The sequence below is a fragment of the Penicillium soppii genome (genome assembly GCF_028829465.1).
Source record: "Penicillium soppii strain IBT 18220 chromosome Unknown utg000004l, whole genome shotgun sequence".
Classification (NCBI taxonomy): Eukaryota; Fungi; Ascomycota; class Eurotiomycetes; order Eurotiales; family Aspergillaceae; genus Penicillium; species Penicillium soppii.
The window spans coordinates 2,668,860-2,690,406 of NW_026643234.1; the positions used below are offsets into that span (position 1 = coordinate 2,668,860).

At 30.6% G+C, this 21,547-nt stretch overlaps 1 protein-coding gene across 1 annotated transcript; it reads left to right on the forward strand.

The window, feature by feature from the left end:
• Positions 1–11,511: 11,511 nt before the first annotated feature.
• On the forward strand, positions 11,512–12,609 carry N7529_004409 (uncharacterized protein; the record flags this gene model as incomplete). Its single annotated transcript, XM_057239936.1, has 1 exon — positions 11,512–12,609. The coding sequence occupies one exon, from the start codon at positions 11,512–11,514 to the stop codon at positions 12,607–12,609; it is 1,098 nt and encodes a 365-aa protein (XP_057099231.1).
• Positions 12,610–21,547: the final 8,938 nt, after the last annotated feature.

Consider the following 21,547-nt stretch of genomic DNA (forward strand, 5'->3'; position numbering starts at 1 on the left):
TAAAACGCTTATATTTCTTTATTTAAAAAAAATAATATTCTTTAGTGTTTTACTATATTCTTTTTTAAAAAAGAGAAGTTAGTAATAGTATAACTAGACTATATATCTAAATAAACGCCAATAAAAATTATAGAATCTAATGAATACTTAGATCTTATGATAACTCTTTAAGATCTCTTATAAAGTAATAAATAGTATTAATATAGTATTTATTTATTAAACGTTACTCTTAGATATTATGAATTTTAGGAATTTAACTCTTTCTTGATAAAAGATATATTTCGTAGGTTTTATATGACCAAGCCTTATATAATTTTTATAAGACTTGATAAATATATTTAATATAAGATTTATGATCTAATAAGAAGATCAAGATAGTATTAAGATATATTGTATAAATAATATATTAAGAAGCCTCGTTAATATTATATAAATCTAATTCTAAAAGGTTATGAATATGTTAATAAAGCTAAATAATATTATTATATATTTAAAATAACTATATTAAGTATAACAAGCGGGTTTTCACTCTTCTCTTTTACGAATTTAGATTTAATAATGTGTATCTTATATATTAATCTTACTAAAGATTCTTACGTTAGCGAGTTAATTAAAGGTCTTTAAGATTAATAAATAAAGGGTATTGGTTTTTATTAAGACCTTATTAAGATCTTAATTCTTTTTAATATAAATACAATAACGGCCTTTATAAGGCTTTTAGAAGGTCGAATCTAACTATTCTTTATATTCTTATCTAAATAAAACCGTAACTCTCGAAATTCTATCTAAGATAAAGGGTAAAGCAGGCTATATAATAGCGCTTCGTTATTTTTTAGCTTAATTATATAATCTATTGATTTTTATAAAAGGAGGGTCTTAGTATTCTCGGGAGCGAATATATTATAATATTCTTATAATTCGCTAGATATCCTTTTATCTTAAGTAGGGTCTTTTTAATCTTTATTTCCAAGCTGCATTTCTTTTAAAAGTTTTATTATTACATAAATATATATATATAGTTTTTATAGTCTTTTATAAATTAATATGAAATAATAATTGGTTAAGATATTATAATATACTACTATTAGCGTTTATATAGCGAAAGGTTAATTTATTTGTTACGTATAATTATTATCAAGAGGAGGATAAGGCTTCCTTTAAGATAAAGGTTATTATTAATATCTAAGTAATATCTTTAAAAAGTATAAGTAATTCCTCCTAAATCTATGACTAGTATAAGGACTACTTAGACTCTATATATAAGTATTAATCTCTTATTAATAATTAAGATAATTATACCTATATGTAGTACTTAATAAAGCATATATCTTTAAATGAGCTAATAACTAATAATGTCGACTTTAGTACTATTATTAAGATTTATATATATTTTGATATTATTTTATATAAACATCTTAACTCCGTTTTTAGAAATTCTTATAATAACTATCTTATCTTTTACTAATTTCCAAAGTTATTCTATTAGAATAGGTTTATTTAAATTATTTTTATTAATCTGAAAAATAATTCTGTTTATTTATTAAATATAATCAATAAGATTTTGATTAAAAATCTATTTGGATAAATAAGGTTTTAATAGTATATTGTTATTAATATTATTTTATCTTAGTTTTTTAGTAGATAAAATATAGTATTCTAGATATAAGATCAAAGATAAAGCTACAACTTAGTAGAAAATTTAAGTACCTATTATTCTTTTGAAGGTATCTTCAAGTATTACTTAAGTAATATAAGATAAGAGTTAAAATCGCTCAAGTTTTAATAAAAGCCTTAATACGTTTCTTATAAAAAAGTAATGATACTAGCCTATAATATAAGGATTTAGTTCTAAAATAATTCTTATATTATTTTATAGGCGGTACGCTAAAGCTCCGCTTTTTCTTCGATAAAGTATCGCTATCTCTCGCGATAATCGAAGAATATATAGTTTTTTACGCTTAAGATCTTGAATATATCTAATCTATACTTATAAGGTATACCCGCGAATATATCATATATTATCAAGCTATGCTTACTATTATTATATATTATAATAAGGTTTAAAAGTAAATAATTTAATCTTGATCTTTGTATTATATTACTTTTAATTCGATAATATAAAAGGGGAGCTTTATTAGTAATTTACTATTATTATTAATTATTTATCAGATAGCCTCTTCGAACTTTTTCTTTCGGGCTATTGTGGCATAAAAGTTTTTATTTTAAGGCGCTCGACTTTAGCGAGATAGTTATCGATTTAGGCCGTAAGGATCTCGAAGCTATTCAAAGGGGTTCCGTCGTCTTAAGACGTAATAAGAGAGGTACTTAGTAGTAAAGGTTAACCTATAAAAGGTTCCTAAGTGACTAATAAGCGTATTATTATCGTTTCTTTAGGAGGTATCTTTAATCTTAGGTAGTTAAAGAAGAAGAATTAGAATTATAAAGTATAAGGGTTTTTTTAGTACTTATAGGATAGGGCCTATTAACTAAGTAAGAAGAAGATATCTTAGGTAATTGTATTATATAAATAGTATAGACTGATTCTTAAAGAACTCTTAGGTTCTTTAGAATAGGCTATGTAACATAAGTAAGAGCGGGGTAGAGTAGCGGTTAAGGTACGTTATACGATTAATAGTAATACACCAGTAATAACCCGTCTTAACGATAGGACTTTGAGGGTTCAGGATCTACTCCGTTATATAAATATAATTAATTATGAATAAGGTTATATATTATATTCTAAATAGAGTATTATTTATTGATTTATTTAGATTTTAATTTATACTTTAACATTACTAAAATAGAATATAATCCGTAAAGAAATAGTCTTTATTATTAGTATTAACCTAATGTTTAGGATAAATAGCTTGTTTATAAAGGATTTTAGTGGATATAAGAAGGGCTATCTAATAACAAGCCTCCTTAAATAACAATTTATTCGGTTAGATTTTAACGGTAATAGTAGTTAAGGAGAATGTTGCATTGAGTAAATTATATACGCCTAAAGATATTACCATATTAATCTAGATTAGTTACTAATTTTAGGAGTAAGATAATAATACACATAATTAATCGAGCTTTCTTATTACTAATATAAATTATAAGATATTTGGAATCTAATTTATAGGTATTAAGACTAAATTATTGTCTTAGTAATGATATTAAGTATCAAAACTTTTCTTAAGGGCTTTTCCTAAATTATTATAATTATACTTTAATTCCTGGGAATTAATTACGGGACAAAAAGTATTTACTATAGCTAAAATAGTAAGTAGTATATTCTATTTTTTAAGATAATCGCGGATTATATATCCTTACTAATAATCAAAAAACTGATAACCTTTTCTATATCAAGATCTATATAAGAAGATTACTAGGTTAGGGGTAATTGGCATATTGATTCGGTAGGATACGATAATAAATAGGTAATAAATAAGTCGAGGAGTGTTGATAATATATTGTTCTTTTTATAGAGACGAATTCTTATCTTCTATAAAGGGGCCCGGGTTAGGGCTCCATTTTATTCCCCTAAATAAAGTCGCTAGGGGCACATTATCTCTATTAGTATTACTAGTTATGATTCTATCTTCATTAGTAAAACTACATCCGAATCCATTTCGTAGACGGAACTTACTCGTTATATAGTCGGATCTATTACTCCTCGTCTTATATAGTCTTATGAAGACTAATTAAGTAAAATCCTAACAAAAAAGGCTAAAGGTTAGAAAGAGTGCCTAACAGTCTTAGTAATCTATCTTTTATTATATAGTCTAATAGAATATTATAGTCTACTAATTATCGGTTATTAAGTTAATTTATTAAGTTAAGCTCTCGCGTTTTATATAAGTAAAAGAAGTCTCAATTATCATAAAGGTAATATCTCCTTTTATATTAATAATATAGATTTAGGTTCTTAATCTTGACTAGCTTTTATTAAATTTCAATTTGGTATAATATATTTTAATCAATTTAGATAAAGGTTTTCAACGGAACTACCTCGCTATAAAGTACTTATGTTACTTAAGACTAAAAGTGATTCAATAGCTTTAGACAAAAATTATACTATTACTTCTTTACTTTTATTGTTACCTTTTTTATAAGCTCTATAACTTAACGAGGAAATCAGTATACTATTATTGGCTAACTTATCATCTTAGATTATTATCTTATACTAGGATTCCTTTACCTTTTTTAAATATAGTGTTAATATTGTAAATAGGCCCCTTACGTTAGTTACTTCGTTAGCTAATAGTTAATTTATAATGGGCTAAACCCTTTAAGTAAAACTATATCTGATTCCTTCAAATCTCCGTTATATTAGTCTTAAATATTAAAAGTTCTAGGTTCTTTAGACTATATAATAAATAAGATAGATTTTATTAAGTAGTAACGCTATATAGTATACTAGTGCTTACTTATATCCTTCGCTTTATAGAATAAACTTTAAAGTTATACATTATTTAAGAATATTTTAAGTAATATACTTTTAGACTAAGAAACTAATAATACTTTATCGGAGACACAGAAAAGCGCTCTTATACTTATCTTTAATATTAAACAATTCGAAGTTACTCATTACGAATATATTTACTTATATATATAGAATTACCTAAAAGGGCTTTATAATAAATATATAATAATTACTTAAACTTATGGTATTACATATATTCTATTTTATATTCTATTTTATATTCTATTAATTTAATACTAATATTGATATTATAATTCGTCTACTTATATACTTGCTTAAAAGCTTTTTAATTAATAGTAATTTAAAAAAGTATAAGTTAAATTAATAACGAACTTGCGCCTTTTATTTTAAATCCTTTATTATAAAGACTTCAAAGATCTAATTATCAAGGCTTAGCTTTCTTGATAAAAGCTTACCCTTTTATTACTTAGGACTACATAACACTAGCTTTAATTAATTAATTAGATAAAGTAGTAAAAGTTCTTTTCTTTTCTTTTAGCTATAACTAAGTTGTTAGATACTTTTAATTACTAATTTAGATCTTACCTTTTTAATAGGTATTTATTACAATTATAAGCTATTTCGTAAATATAAATTAAGATTATTAAAAAATATTCTTAAGTTTTATATTAGTTTATAGCTAATATATGCTTTTATCTTATGAATATCCTCCTTAAGGCTCTTTAATAATAAAAGATTATTTATTAAGTATTTGTTATTATTATAAATAATATTTTAAATAACAAAACCTTAATTAGTAATTTATATAATTCTATTAAATAATTAAAGCTTTTTAATTCTACTAAAATTATATAGATTTTATATCTTATTTACATAATTTAATTAAGCCTTAAAGATCTTCCCGGCCTAATAGAAGCTAACCTAAAAAATGATAAGATAATAATAATAAAGTTCAAAGAAAATAAGAGTATTCTTTAACAAAAAGATAAAAAGGAATTATCTATACGTTAATCAAAGTAAAGTAATCAATACCTCTAAATAATTTATCTAATATTAATTATATATTACTAAATATAAGTCTATAGTCAAAAGAAGTATTTTTAAATCTTTTAAATCAAGAATTAAAGGTTATTTTAATCTAGGATATATTTAATATATCTTATACTCTAATATACTAAATACTTTTTAGATATATTCTAGGTTTATAACTATTATTTACTTATTATAAGTAGGCTTAAGCCTAACTTTAGAAAAAGAGAGTATAATTAGAAAAAGGCTATATCTAAGACTCTTAAGAGTAGAGATAAGAACCTTTCAATATATTATAAAGTAACTATGTAAATATATAATAGCTTTTATATAATTAAAATAATTCTGATATTTTAGTACAAGCTTAAGTTTTTAAAAGGACTAAAGTAAGTAGGTAAAGTCGATAATATAGATTCCTTATAATATAACATATATAAAAGGTTATTAGAAACATTAGCCTAAAACGTAGGTACTTATAAAGGTAAAGCATTTCTTATATAGTATAGATATAACAATAAGCCTCTTTAAGGAGGATTAACTAAAACTACTATTATAATCAAAGATTAGATAGTAAGAAGAATTTAAAGGATATCTTAATATTAATATATTTAAATAATAATAATTTTAAGTTAATTATAGTAATTATATAAGATATCTTTTTAATCCTAACTACTAACGCATATGTTAAGCGCTTATTTAATATTATTTATCATATTTACTATTATCAACGAAGCTTATTAAATAAAGTAATAGTCTAGGATTGAATAATACTTTATTAGTTATCTAAATTTAATTTTAAAAGTAAAGAAACTAAAGAGGATTTCTAACCTAAGGCTATCTATCTATCTTAAGTTAGGATAAAAGGACTGAGGGTAATAACGTAAGAAAGGCGGGACTTCCTAAGTATATACTAAAAGTAATTAATAAGGGTAAGGACGGTAATAACTTAGATAAAATAAAAGAGATTAATATAGACTAAGAGACCGCTAAAGACTTAAATAATAATCTAGTACTATATCTATTATTTATTATGCTAAGTTAGGTACGCCTCTAAAGAGATCGTAAGCGGCGTAGGGATAAAGATTTAAATAAGGGTACTAGATAGTTTAATTGTAGGATATTATGATTATGCTTCTTTTTATTAAAATTGATCTAAAATCATTAAATACTACCTCTTACTCTAAGCTAAATTCCTATTAATTTAGCGTATATCTATATATCTTATATAGGTTTCGTTTTTCTACGTATTCTGTAAAGTATAGGGGGGTTCTAGTGTTTACAGGATAGGGCCTGTCAACTAGGTAAGACGAAGATGGCTCCGGAACAGATGTATTATGTGAATAGTACAGAGACTGATTCTTGGAGAACCTCCAGATTTCCAAGAATGGACTATCTATCATTGATAGGAGCGGGGTAGAGTGGCGGTCAGAGTACGCTCTGTGATCGACAGTGACACGCTGGCGATAACCCGTCTCTATGACAGGACTCTGAAGATTCAGGATCCACTCCGTTACATATTCATAGTGTTTATAGTCCTATAGGAGTCCTATTAAAGTCCTATAAGACCGGAATAGTACCTTACTCATATCTCTTAGTACTCTTTTAGGACTATATAGGATTCCTATCTAGCCCTATAGTAGTAGTCCTATAGGACTAAATGATAGAAGTTAGCGAGGTCTACTAATATTATCTTTATGAATAACTAAGAGGCTAATATAATAATTAAAAGTAAAGAAGAAAGACACTAATCTTTTAATATAGTATCTTAGTTATTGATAATGATTATATTCATTAGTAAAAGGCTTTTTTAGTATTCATATATAAACAATAAGTATCCTAGGAATCTTCTCCACTTTTCAGTTTGCTTTTTTCTATAGCCTTATCTAACTACAAATAAAACGTGTTAAGTAGATAGCGTGGAATTATTAGTTTATTATAATTATAATGTTTAGGGCGTAGAGATAAGATCGGATAGGGATGCCTAGTTTATTGGTTATATAAGGTATAGATAGTTCTAAGGAGCTCTCTCTCTCTCTCTTTTCTTCCTTTCTTCCCTAACTTTGATATTCTTACTCAATAAGACTATCTCTTTTGAATTTAACTTACTATATTAGATAATACTAAAGATTATTCTATATTCGCTTTTCTAACTATTAGCCATTTTGACGCGTATATCCGCACTATATACTTAGTATTAATTAATCACTAATTATAATCGAACCTAAACCCGAACTAATCTACTTTACTAGCTATACTAATTAAGATAGGTCGTATTATACGATAGAAACTTAGTAAATGACTAGCCGTACTAACAAGGAAGACGACGTTACTTACGATCCCGAAACCTGTGAAGGGCTGTAGCTGAATTGATTCAATTAAGGCTAGGCCAACATGCTGTTTACATTCATCTTGAGGAAAGGAACTATCTGACGCGGGGTTCTCCATAATAATGTGATACTTTAAGGATCAGATGGTTTTCATTGGATGCCCGAGGCACCGGGTACATAATAGTAAATTACATAATAATGCCAAGGCATCGCTTAGTGAGAAACCCAGTTTTACTTGTAGCAAGTAGTGCCTAAGGCATCAGAATGCCTTAGGCCCACTTCCGCTCCCAGGTTCTGCTGACACAGCAGAACCTGGAAACCTTAGGGGATCACAATAACCCCAGGTGTGGGTCACGTGGTAGCACGTGATATCCAATGGGCTCTGGCCCGTGACAAAACCCTTACTCTATGTTACGGACATGAAAGACACCAATCAAGGGTGGGGGCCACAACCGTCAAACGGATCACTGAGAACCAACCAGTTTATACGCTACGGCGATCACGTGACGAACATCACGGAAAGTCGTAATATGATACAGAATAGCCCACGGTGCCAGCGGACCCAAGAAGGGATCCATCGCGGAAACCACGCATCCTATGACACCAGCCATCGCAGGATGGACACTTTCCTAGGAACGATGTGTTCACAGAAACACGCCAAGATCAACACGTGATCTAAGGCGTATCCCAGGAAAGAACATATCCTAAGATCAGACAACCAACAGGGAACGCATGACTAAGCGTGACTCCAGATTTACTCCCATGGAGTATATCAGGAGTATACCGTGACCCCAAGATCTACCCCTAGGAGTAGATCTGGGAGTAGGAACGAAGGATATATAAGGACACTCATTCCATGTACTTAGTTTAGTTCTTCGTCTTCAATCATATATTGTTACTTGTGAATACCTTTAGAACCTCAGAGACTCTTTACTTGATTATAACTTGACAACCACTACGAATAGACCAATACTCCGGTCTAGATCTATTCGGCGCACTACCTAGCATCGTTCCTCGATACCCTCGACAGGACTCATCCCGCAGTAAGGCCTACTAGGCAACGGTAAGGTTAAGAGACAGATCGTTAAGATTGGAAGTCTACAGGAAATCAGAGAAGTATCTCCCGATTCTATCTAACGTAACTGTGACCAGTTAGCTATACGCAACACTAATCTAGAATTAAGGCGAAGATAGTAGTATATAGACTGCGGCATATCCTCTCCATTGGATATTAGGCTCAATACCATATCCGCAAATTGAGGATAATGGATATTACTTTCATACCATATCCTCAATGAGGATATCCATGGATATCCGCGAGGATATGAGGATATTCTGCGGATATCCGCACTAGCATAACTCTCGCTTGATTATCTACTTAGGGGTCGTCATGTGCCTCTTATACAGCTTATTAATTTATTTTTCAGAACAAAAGATACACAGGTTTGGTCCTGACCATACTACTACCCTTATTTATCCTATTTCCCAATGAAATATTAAGTAATACCTATGTATTAACCAATATTTATTAGCTTCATTATTACTTATAGCATCAATCTTTATTTTCAAAGTGTATTAGGGGGAAACCATGATTTTTTGTTATTTCACTTTACTTTACCATGGAAATATATATTTACTCATGGAAGAAGTATAGCATCTCTCAGCTGAACTAAGTATATTTGACCAAACTCGCCATTTCCCGGTCAAATTTAGTTAATTTAGCTTTAAATTAATGATCTAAGCCTAACTTTCAAGTATATAATGATTCTAAATAGATTCTCTCGAAGATTACCGGTCGGAAGCTCCAATGTTGTTGACAGCGGACTTGGTGAATATGGCGGCAAGGTTGAGGATATCCAAGGATATCCATGCGGATATCCACAATATATCCTCAATTATCCTCAAATATCCACACCAGTGATTAGTAATAGCCAATCATCGCCATCAAAAGTAAGAGATGTCAAGTACGCACCCGCAACTTACGAGTTACAGCATATTTGCCATAATTCTGATATTTTCAGCTCGTTCTATATGTAAGTTTCTCTCTCTCTCTGACATAGTGATCAAGTACACCATGTCTTACTCACAAGCATCTCAATCCCACTACTCCTTCTGCGCTGATTCAGATCTAGGTCTAAATACCGACCTTCTTTATTCAGATGATATCTCTGAGCTTATTAGCAGCCAAACTCCATTGACATCTACGTCTCAAATTTCATCTCCGATTGCACCCCTCTCGCTTACGCGTGTTGGCCTCCCTCTTCAGCAGTATTGGGTCCTCTATTCCTCTGAGCCTAGTAGCGAGATGGAAGAATCTCGTAAGCGCTTTATAAGTTGGTGGTTAACTACAGAGTCTGGATCAACACCTGATATACAAGACTCTATCCGTTGGGATGGGAAAAAGACTTCAAGTGTCTGGGACAATTTCAATCAGGTTGCACATGAGAAGACTGGCAAGCCAAAGGTTATGTGCATATCATGCCTCTGTACCCTTGTTCATCCAAGATATCGCCGTGCTGGGTCATCACCGATGAATGCACATATTAAGGCAGGCACCTGTACTCGGAAGCCAGTTACTCAGAGGGTTGATCAGCTACTAAGAAAGATGGTATATTACTCTATTATTAAGATTTTTAATATCTCTTTTGCTAATCTTGATAATTATCCTAAAGCCATCGATCCCAAAACACCAACCTTTCTCCCAGGAGCGTCTCGTTAAAGCGATCCTAGACTTTATCTCAGCGGCTCACCTACCCTTCCGAATCGTGGAGCATACCCAATTCAAGGACCTAGTAGAGGTCATTCAACAAGCTCAAAGCAAGATCGATATACCATCCGCGCGAAGCATACGACGTTATCTTGATTCTGCAGTCAAAAATGACCAGAAGGAGATTCTTGGAAGACTTCCAGATGGGAGTCGCCTTTCACTAGCGCTTGATTGCTGGACATCGCCATTTCAGCAAGCTTTCATGGCTATCACAGGCTACTTTCTTGATCAGGATTGGAATTATTGTGAAGTTCTTCTTGGATTTGAGCATCTTTATGGGTCTCATACTGGTGAAAATCTAAGTAAGACCGTTACTCAGCTCTTGAACAATCATGGAATCACCAATCGTGTCTTATCTGTGACAACAGATAACGCAACTAACAACAATACCTTGGTGATGAACATCCAAGAGACTATTCAGTCGCAGAGCCAACCAGATACCTTAATCTTCCGAGTTCCGTGTATTGCGCATGTGATCCAATTAAGCTTAAATGAGCTTCTTGGGAAGCTGAAAGTGACGCCACCTAATAAAGAGATTGAACTAGAGTGGCCTGACGAGCGAACACATTCATTCCAGACTAAACAATCTGGCTCAAGTCGGCAAATTGCAGATACCTTAAAGAAGGTCAGTCCTCTATCTCCCTTAGGCTTCTGAGTTTATTCTAATAAGAAAGTCTAAGATCCGAGGTCTTGCGGTCTTTATTAATGCGAGCCCACAACGCCGGGAGTCATTTATGGCTCTTCAAACTAATGAGCCTCGTTTGGTTCCTATTCAGGATGTCCAAACCCGATGGAACTCAACCTTCATAATGCTCAATCGTGCTAAAAGGTTACAACCATTCTATGACCAGTATTGTATAGATCATCAGTATCTACACTTTAAACTTGATCAAGAAGAGTGGCGACAGATTGAATATCTTCTTCTTCTCACAAAGCCTTTCTTTGACTTCACCACTATGTTATCAAAGACTAGGGATGTTACCACACACAACATCTATAGTATTTATAACAAGCTTTTCTCTCATCTAGATGAAGCTGAGTGTAAGTTAAAGAATAAAGGTGTTGTCTGGAAGAAGCATATGCTCCAGGCTCTTCAGACTGCTAAGCGGAAGCTCTCAAAGTACTACACTGCGACTGATTATGAATCATATGGCGATATCTATGCACTCGCGACAATCCTTTGCCCATCAAAGAAACTTCGATATTTCGCATCGTCAGACTGGCAAGGTGATATTGACTATATTAATCACTATCATGGAGTTCTCAAGCGAGAGTTTCAACGATATAAAGAGATACTTCACCGTGATTCAGATAATACAGTCTTACAAGATACCACGAGAGAGGCCCCGGATGATGAATATGGTGATCTAGATGCTGCTTGTGCATCTCAAAACCAGCCCCAGGATGAGCTCTCAAAGCCTGAAGATGATGAGATCGCGAGGTATCTTGCCCGCGGGATTGAGATTCAGAAGCCAAGAGCATTCTGGAAAGACCATGAGCTTGAGTTTCCTATCCTTGCGAGGATAGCACGGGATATTCTCTCGATCCCAGCTAGTGGTGCAGGCGTTGAGCGATTATTCAATTGCGCTCGCGATATCTGCCACTATCGTCGCGGTCAATTGAAACCAAGTACCATCCGAGGATTAATGCTCCATCAATTCGCCACTAATTTTGACGTTGAGCAGAAGGAGATAGAGGTTATTAAGGAGTATCTCTCTATTGGGGAAGCTGCGTTATTAGACCAAGCTCGGAAACCAATGCTCCATCTTGAAACTCTTGAGCCAATTAGTGACAACGAAGAGGAGGATCAAGAGCCTAGCATACAGGACACACAACAGAAGAGGAGCTGCAATGATGATTCAGATGATGAGAGGAATAATGATCAAAGTAAGCAAGTGCAGCGTAAGCGATCAAAGAAACGATTATCTGAATCTCTTGATGAAGATGACGATGACCTTCCAGAAATGCCAATAGATGAGAGCATGCTGGGACGGTCAGGACGAATTCGAAAGCAGCCTAGGTTACCTGATGGATTTCAGATTGATTTAAGGTAGTTGATATTATATGGAGATAACGGAATTTTATTTACTAAATTGAAATCTTGAAAGTTAATGATTACACTATGATTACATTAAAAATACGTAGGAAACTGCATAAATTATACATACTTAAAAGAGTCGTGAGGCTAGGCATGTTTGGCCTGTTTGATATCCACTGGATATCCTCAAATATCCAGAGGATATTAGGTGGTATACCATATCCACAAAATTGAGGATTGCGGATATTGGGTGATATACTATATCCGCAATCTGCGGAGAGGATATGTGGATATCCATGGATATTGAGGATGTTGCCGCAGTCTAATCGTAGGAAAAGACATATCTCAGGAACAGGCTCACCTCAGGATACGCTAAGGTCTGCTTAGTCAAGACACGACCCCTACATTTCCTGAGAAACTAGGTTTCTCGAGGAAGGAACAACCGCAGGAACAGACTGACTAAGCGTGACTCCGAATATACTCCACGGGAGTATATCAGGAGTATACGGCGACTCTAAGATCTACCGAGAGGAGTAGATCTGGGAGTAGGAACGAAGGATATATAAGGACACTCATTCTATATACTTAGTTTAGTTCTTCGTCTTCAATCATATATTGTTACTTGTGAATACCTTTAGAACCTCAGAGACTCTTTACTCGATTATAACTTGACAACCACTACGAATAGACTAATACTTCGGTATAGATCTATTCGGCGCACTACCTGGCATCGTTCCTCGATATCCTCGACAGGACTCACCCCGCAGTAAGGCCTATTAGGCAACGGTAAGGTTGAGAGACAGATCGTTAAGGTTGGAAGTTTGCAGGAAATCAGAGAAGTATCTCCCGATTCTATCTAACTTAACTGTGACCAGTTAGCTGTGCGTAACACTGATTGTATATTATTACTTATAACTGCCTTTAGAGCTTTAGAGACTCTTTACTTAATTATAACTTAATATACACTACGAATAAGTCTAATACTTCGGTATAGATCTATTCGGCGCACCACCTAGTATCGTTCCTCGATATCCTCGAAAGAACTTATCCCGCAATAAGGCCTATTAGGTAACAGTAAGGTTAAGAGATAGATCGTTAAGATTAGAAGTCTATAGGAAATCAGAGAAGTATCTCCCGATTCTACTTAACATAACTATGACTAGTTAGCTATGCGTAACACTTAGATAGGTAATTAAACTAAAGTTATTAATTAATATAATATATAGGATAAGATATAATGATTATCAGCGAAGGCGTTAATATGATAAAAACCGTAGGTGGTCTAATCTTAGAGAGAGGCTAATTTCGATATTATCGACTTTTTCTATCTCTTATTAAAAGGTCTAAGATAAGAGAGGCCGAATAAGAAACTTTCTTGTAAAACTATAAGACTTTTGAAACTTATCATCAAGGTAAGATATATATTTTAATTAAATTTACTATCTAAATTCGATATCTATCTAATCTTTACGCCCAAGAAACTCCGTCATACTGATAAGCCAGAGTAGTAACCGCCAACTAACCAAAGTAAAGACCCTAAGCTACTAATATAGATCGGAGATAAAGACGAAAAGAAATTGACTATATCCCTAATTCGCGTTTATATTACCGAAAACTATAGTATAAAATCTAGTAGAAGGGCTGTAATATTGATAATACTTAGTATCCTAACAGTAGTATACGGAATATACTATAGAGGATTTAAAATTTCTATGCTAAATACCTAGCAAAACTAAGACCTCCGGTAAAGCTATAGTAATAGATACGGTCTACTCTAAATAATAAACACCCTAATAAGTATCTAGACGATAGGGCTATCCCTTAATAGGGTAGGGCTAAGCGAATCTCGCGATGGGATAATATAATAGTTAACGCGTAGAGATACGATCAGATAGGGGATGCCTAGGGTGTTGAGTATGTGGGGTATAGATGGATTTAAGGAGCTCTCCCTCTCTCCCTCTCTCCCTCCCTCTTTCCTTTCTCCCCTATTTTTAGTATTCTTGTCGAATAGGGGATCTCTTTTTGATTTGACTTGCCGTATCATGATAATTTATTTACTATAATTTATTTATAAACTAAGAATCTTCATTATTAATAACTACTTGAATAACTACTTGTAATAATTTATAGTACATAAAAATATATTGGAAATATTTATTATATCTTTTATTATAATTTAATTTAATTTTATTGTTCCTTTTCTAGATGAATCATAGTTGATATAGATTTATAGATTTAATTTTTTTTTAATAAAGATACGTTAATTTTCAGGGTATTCTTATAATATTTAGTTAATAAAGTTGATATATCTATAACCTTAAAAGATATAATACATTTTCTAAAATGACTAGATTAAATATAAAACTCTATCCTTTATTAGGCTTTTTTTATATTATAAAAAATTAAATAATATAATAAAGGAGTTAGTAACTATAATAAAGTTCTGATTTGACAGTTTTATCAGTGGTTTTCATAACTATAGCAACTCCTTTTCTATTTATATTCTATAACAGCCTATGTAACAATAGCTCTTCGATATCAATTTAGGTATTTTTAACGGTGTACATTTGTTTAAGCGCTATTAACTAAAGATATCAAGCTATAAATAATATTATATTAATAGCCCTTATATATCTTATTATCATTAGTAGTATGAGTAGACTTAGATTTTAGGTCTAAAATAGCCTTATCTCGTTTAATTCTATCATTTTTGATATTTTAATCTTCTTTGTCCTTCGTAAACTAGCTTGGGTAATACGGTTTAGTATCGCGGGAAGAGTATTGATAAGTTATTAACATAATATTATTCTAGTATTAAATAAGAACGTTTTATAAAAGGGCTTATAGCTTCATGAAAAAATCTTAACCGTATTACTTTTAGTCTTTTCAAGAAGATGTTTGTCTAAAGATTTAAGATAGCTTTTTTATTTATAGGATAATAATTATATACACAATAATAAATCATGTATATCATGATATCACTATTTGATGATGAAAAATTTTTTTGTTGGCCACTACTCTAAATAGTAAACAAGGAAGGGTTAATCAATGATAAATATTTATTTGCCGCTATTTATAGCAAGGATAGATATTAATATACCCATATAGATAACAAAGATTGTAGTAGAAAATTCATTTGCCACATATTTATTCTAATACGAGAGAAGGGTGAAAAAGCTTATAAAATAATTCTTTTTAACACTTAAATTATTCACAAAAATACTATTACTAAGAACTCTTAACTACCCCTATTCCCTTCCTATACTTTTCTTTCCTCTTTATAACTCTTATCATATGTTATGAATCCGAAGTCAGCCTCGCATTAAACAATTTATATATACATAAAATATGTTGATGCACAAAAATATCTTTATACACAAAACACCTACTTATATATATGAAATTTATCTATATATAAAGATACATCTATACCCGGTCCGTGCGACCTAATGCCCGCTCGGGCATTAGGTCGCTATAGTCTAATATGATTTATCTAACATACCTTCTTAAACTATTGACTATCACCTACCACCATACCGTATAAACCTAAAAAATTAGAATTATAACTAGAATTAGCTATTTAGGCCCATTATTATAACTGCGGAAAGCCTAAAATCAACCCGCTAGCCTAAGAAACTAGGTCTATAATCTTCTACGCCGGATTCTGCTATAACGTAGTCTTAATTAGATTATATAAAAGCCTAAAGAAGTAAAAAAGTAGCTATTAAATATATTGACTTAATTATAGGTTAGTATAATCGCTTTAATATATTCGTTACTACGAAAAACTCATTTCTAGATAAATCTATAATATAAATAAGACTGGGTATTAAAGTAGATAAGATAAGCTATAATAAGTATTATTAAAAGGTCTTACTATATCCACACCGAATAGAGGAATTTCTAAATCTATTATTAGTACTAAATATATTATAGCCGATAGTTAGAAGATATCGCTATAATTTCTAGTTAAAGAGAAGTTCTATATAGAAAATTAATATAAAATATTAATCTTTGACTCTAGACTATATAATCGATACGATAATTAATCGCTATACTACTAATAAGATTAGGATTTAAAAGCTTCGAGGATCTATAGAGGTGTCGTAGTCTTAAGTTTAAAGGAGTTAAAAACGGTTGTTAATTATATATAATTATTATTCGCATTATATACCGGAATTTATTAAGACTATAAATAATTATAATATTATTCTATACTTCTTTGTCTTATATATAATACATCTATCGTAGCTATTAGATTCTTTGCTATTTTAGACCTTAAAAAACCTTTTTAAAAGTTATAACAATAAGGTTATTTATTTAACAAGGTAGAAGTATCGAGCGTAAAGTGGCATTTTTTTCGCGAGATCTAATAAATTTATAGCGCTATTACTCTACGAATTATTTAATCTAGGTTTCAAAGATACGATGTCGTACTATTTAATTCCTTTATTGTATCACTCTTAGTAAAGAAAAAAAATTAATTAAAGGGATAACTTAATAATAGTTATCGAAGTAGATAACGATAATCTTCTGTCTTTAATCACTAATTCTACGCTTAAAGAATCCTTCGCTTCGGACTTAAAAAAGTATATAAAAACTTAAAACCGATATTAAATTATAAATAATAAGCTTTATTTACGAATTGAAATAAATAAGCAGCTATTATATCGAAGTAAGTAGCAAACGACCTAGCTTACGGTTCAGTTATAATCGGACAATTTGCCAGTCTTACGCCGCTATAAAGAATTAAATTCTCGAAGAACTAAGCGGTAGATTAAGATAAGGGGTCTTATAGACGCTAGCGATACTAGTAGAATAATTAAAACGAGCGAAACTAAAGATATAGCCGCTAAAAATAGATAATATAAGAGATAGGGTTTACTTACAATTGATAAGGATAGATCACCTACCCTAGCGCCCCGTCTAACTAAGGTAATATTTGATCTAGAGGTAAGTTTATTATAGTAGTATTTATAGTTTTTTTATAATTTAACAGGGGTGGAGAAAAATACAAGAATGTTAACCACGCTAGATAAAAACAACTAGACTATAGCGACCTAACCCTTAATAGGAGGTAGCTCGTGTCCGGACCGGGTATATCTATATTTTATATTTTATGTAAAAAGGTCTAAAATTCTTTCCATATTAAAATAATACAAACATCGCTCCCTCCAGACTGCTTAATTATGACTTAGTATATACTTTGATTCTAAATTTAAGTAGCTTAGAAAATTACTACTATATAGGTAATAAGAGTAAAGACTATCCTAGTAAAAGAAGAATGAATTAATCATTACTCCTAGTAATTCTATCACTACTAATATAAAGAAGGATACGACTCTCTCTATTATTTGGCTATTATATAATAATAGCCTGTTACTACAAATTAAAGATACTATAGATACTAAACTAGTATTAAAAGACTTAAGAAGTATTATTACCTAGTTAGAGGGATTTATTAACTAATCTCTCAATACCTCTTTATATGATTTCTAGTCTATAAAAGGCTTAAAACCCTCATTAATAATCTTTATAATAAAGAAATAATTCTACTAAACTAATCAGTAAAATAATATTAAAAAATCCTAGTTTATTAATAAAAATAATACCTATCGATATAAAGCTAGATAAGTAATAAAGGGTTTTGATTAAAGATTAGTAATCAATTTTTTATAAACTTTCTCTATTATATATAGAGCTAAAATATAATATAAACTATTAATTATAGTAATTAATAAAGGGTAGCTAATTTTATAATATAATATGAAAATTTTATTTATTTATACCGATATAGATGTAGAAATATATAATAATATTAATAAAGACTACTAACCATGAAAGGCGATTGATAGTCCAAAAAATAGCCCTAGATTGTAGTATAAATTCCTATCTCAAGCCCTATATTAATTCTGGTTTGGGGTACTACTATATAATAAGGCGGTCATATAAACGAAGAAATATAGTGTTGTTTGATATATTATGTTAAGGATATTTTAGTTATTTATTCGGATACTATTTATATAAAGGATTTAATAAACAAATTAAGGGCTAATATTAAAACAAAAGAGATAGGCCCAGTCAATATGTCTAGTAACTGAAATTATCGTTAAAAATGAACATCTATCTATGAATTAATTAAATATATATATAAACTTTTGAATAGGTTCAATATCTGTAGTAATGATAAATTTAAGCCTTAAAAAATCCTAGGAGAACCTAGAACTCAATTACAAAAAACAAAAAAATTCATATATATAATTGAAATAGGGCTTAAAATTGAATTTTAAGAAAAAATATAGCCTAGGTGCAACTACAGAATGGGTGGCGGACCCTCCTTCTGAGGGTCTGGTATTCTTTGCCAAAAAAAAGATCATGAATAAGGGTTTTAACCTTGTTTATGTATTCTTTCATAGTATAAGAATCTTATAGGAAGGTGTTAAAAAAAATATTTGAAATGAAAGAATTTAGGTAAAAATCCCTTTGAGTAATAACAATCTTCGACTCTTTTTCAGTACGAATTTAGCATCTATGACATCTTAAGTATTTAGTGATAGCCTGTCATTATATAGCAGTCAAATGATAAAGAGAGCCATATTTTCTTTATACTAGTAGTTATAATATTATCTCTAAGAGTAATTATTAATTCCTCTTTTATTAGAATAGCTTTTACTCTTACTACCTAAATATAGTAATTTTCTAAGCCACGTAAATTTGGAATTTACACTTTTTCAAGAGAGGCCATAATATTATATTTAGAATCAAAGTATATAGAGGTTCGTAATCCAGGGATCGAGTTTAAATTAATTTTATAAAAAGTGCTTATTTTCTTCTATAATAAATAATCTGAAACAAAGTAAAGAATAAGAATAATGGATAAGTGTAACAAAGAAAATAAATCGAACCTGTTTCGGACTCATAATTTATAAGAGGTAACGCATAAAATAGGCAATAGGAAAGAAATAGGAAGGAATAAGAAAGATGAATAAATAGAAAAGATATTAGAATAAAGATAGAGCATAATTTTAGATTTTTCATAAAAGAAGAATTCTAAGAATAACAATCAAAAACATTCAGAACTGAAATTCAAAACTTATTGTAAACGTCGTTTTACCCTTCTTTTATATTAGGATGTATGAATAAATTGTTCGTCATTTCAAAATCCCTTATATACCTTTTAAATTAAATCTTTTTGACGTTAAATAAATAAGCAGAGATTTTTCATTGTATGAATAATGTACTTTTTGAAACATTGACTTAATTAATATACTATATTATAAAATAATGAGAAGATTAGATATTAGCATCAGCTTATGTTAACGAAACGTTCTTTAAAAAAATTAAGATTATATTTTAATGTAACATCTATTTTTGATAATCTCATTGTTGAACAATGTTATTGTATAAAATAATAGGAATGTCTAACTATGATAATCCTTTTATTTGTTTGTCTGCTTGTTTGTTCATTTTTCTGAAAACTATTCTATAATATATAATAAATATGATATGCAGAAACGAGGCTGGCAGAAAAAGATCACGTTCTGCAGAAAATATTGATGCCGGAGGAATCCGAGTCTACACTCTTATATATGGCTATTAAGTGGTAACTCTTCAAAATACACTCTATTTAAAGTCCGAATCTTAATTATATATAACGTAATTAATAAGCGAGTGGGCCACCCAAGCGAGCGGGACACCCTGAAACACTAGTAAATGCCATAATTTGATTCCTTTATATTTCAACCACCAGGAATTATTTTTACTTAAGGATTTAGAATATACGCTTTTCTAAGCATAAGAAATGATATATCTAGATTTTAAGCCATATTAAATATGATTTTATCACTTTACCTTAATATATAAGGTAATTTTAGCATTTAAGACATAAATATGTATATCTCTAGTATGGCTTAAAGTAATGTTTCTATAATACATAACTAGGCTACTTATGCTATCTGAATCATATAATTTTAATCTTATATTTTATAAAGTTCTGCTTATTAAGATATAAAGTTATGTTTTATCGCATTTAGTATGGTGTATTAGGGTGGCCCGCTCGCTTGTTGAATACGTTACCGGCCCTATAGTTAAACCTTAACCGAAACCGTTAAAAAAACTTTGAAAATTGGCAGTTCTATACCAAGAATACTTATGGATATGATCTATATATACTCCACCTTAAATTTTGCGAATAATTAAAAAAAAGTTACTATGCAAATATATGGAGGAAAACAGGGCCTTAAATCGATACATTTTGCTGGTCATCATGGGAGCGGGTAAAGACCTATAAACACCCATGTAACAGTGATGGTAGTAATAATAATGGTAGGTGATAATGGCGTGTACCTAAGGGCAATGAAGTTTAATACAGAAATACATTTTGGCAAAAATCTTTTAATTGTGGCTATATAAAGGTATTGTTTTTTCCTACGTAAACTGTAATTCAAACCTTTATATATATGAAAATGAACATATCAAAATTGATTAATGCCTGGTTTTGCGATGTTAAATAGACATCAATACTACTAAATCGGGTGGAGCGGATGGTTTATTAGCCAAAGATATGTTTGTTTAGGGACGGTGTTCTATTGACACTTCCCTATTTATTATATGTATACGGAGTAGTTCTGCTAAAAAAAAGGTAAGGACTGCTTAGTTGATAATCTGACGCCTAGATATCACATAGGCCAGAGATATAGACAAAATACAGTGAGAACACTCTCGTTAGTGGGCGTCTATCATTATTCTGTAGAATGATTATGTTAGGGCTAAGAAATTAATAATTTATAAAATTCATCTCAAAGCCCCCATTATGAATTATTACAACAAAAGCATATTAAGCAGGACTTCTTCTCGTCACGATACCATAACAACGAATAACTCAATATATTGACCAATACAGACCATGATCCCTCTCCGTATCATACACACATTCTGACATTAAAATCTGACCA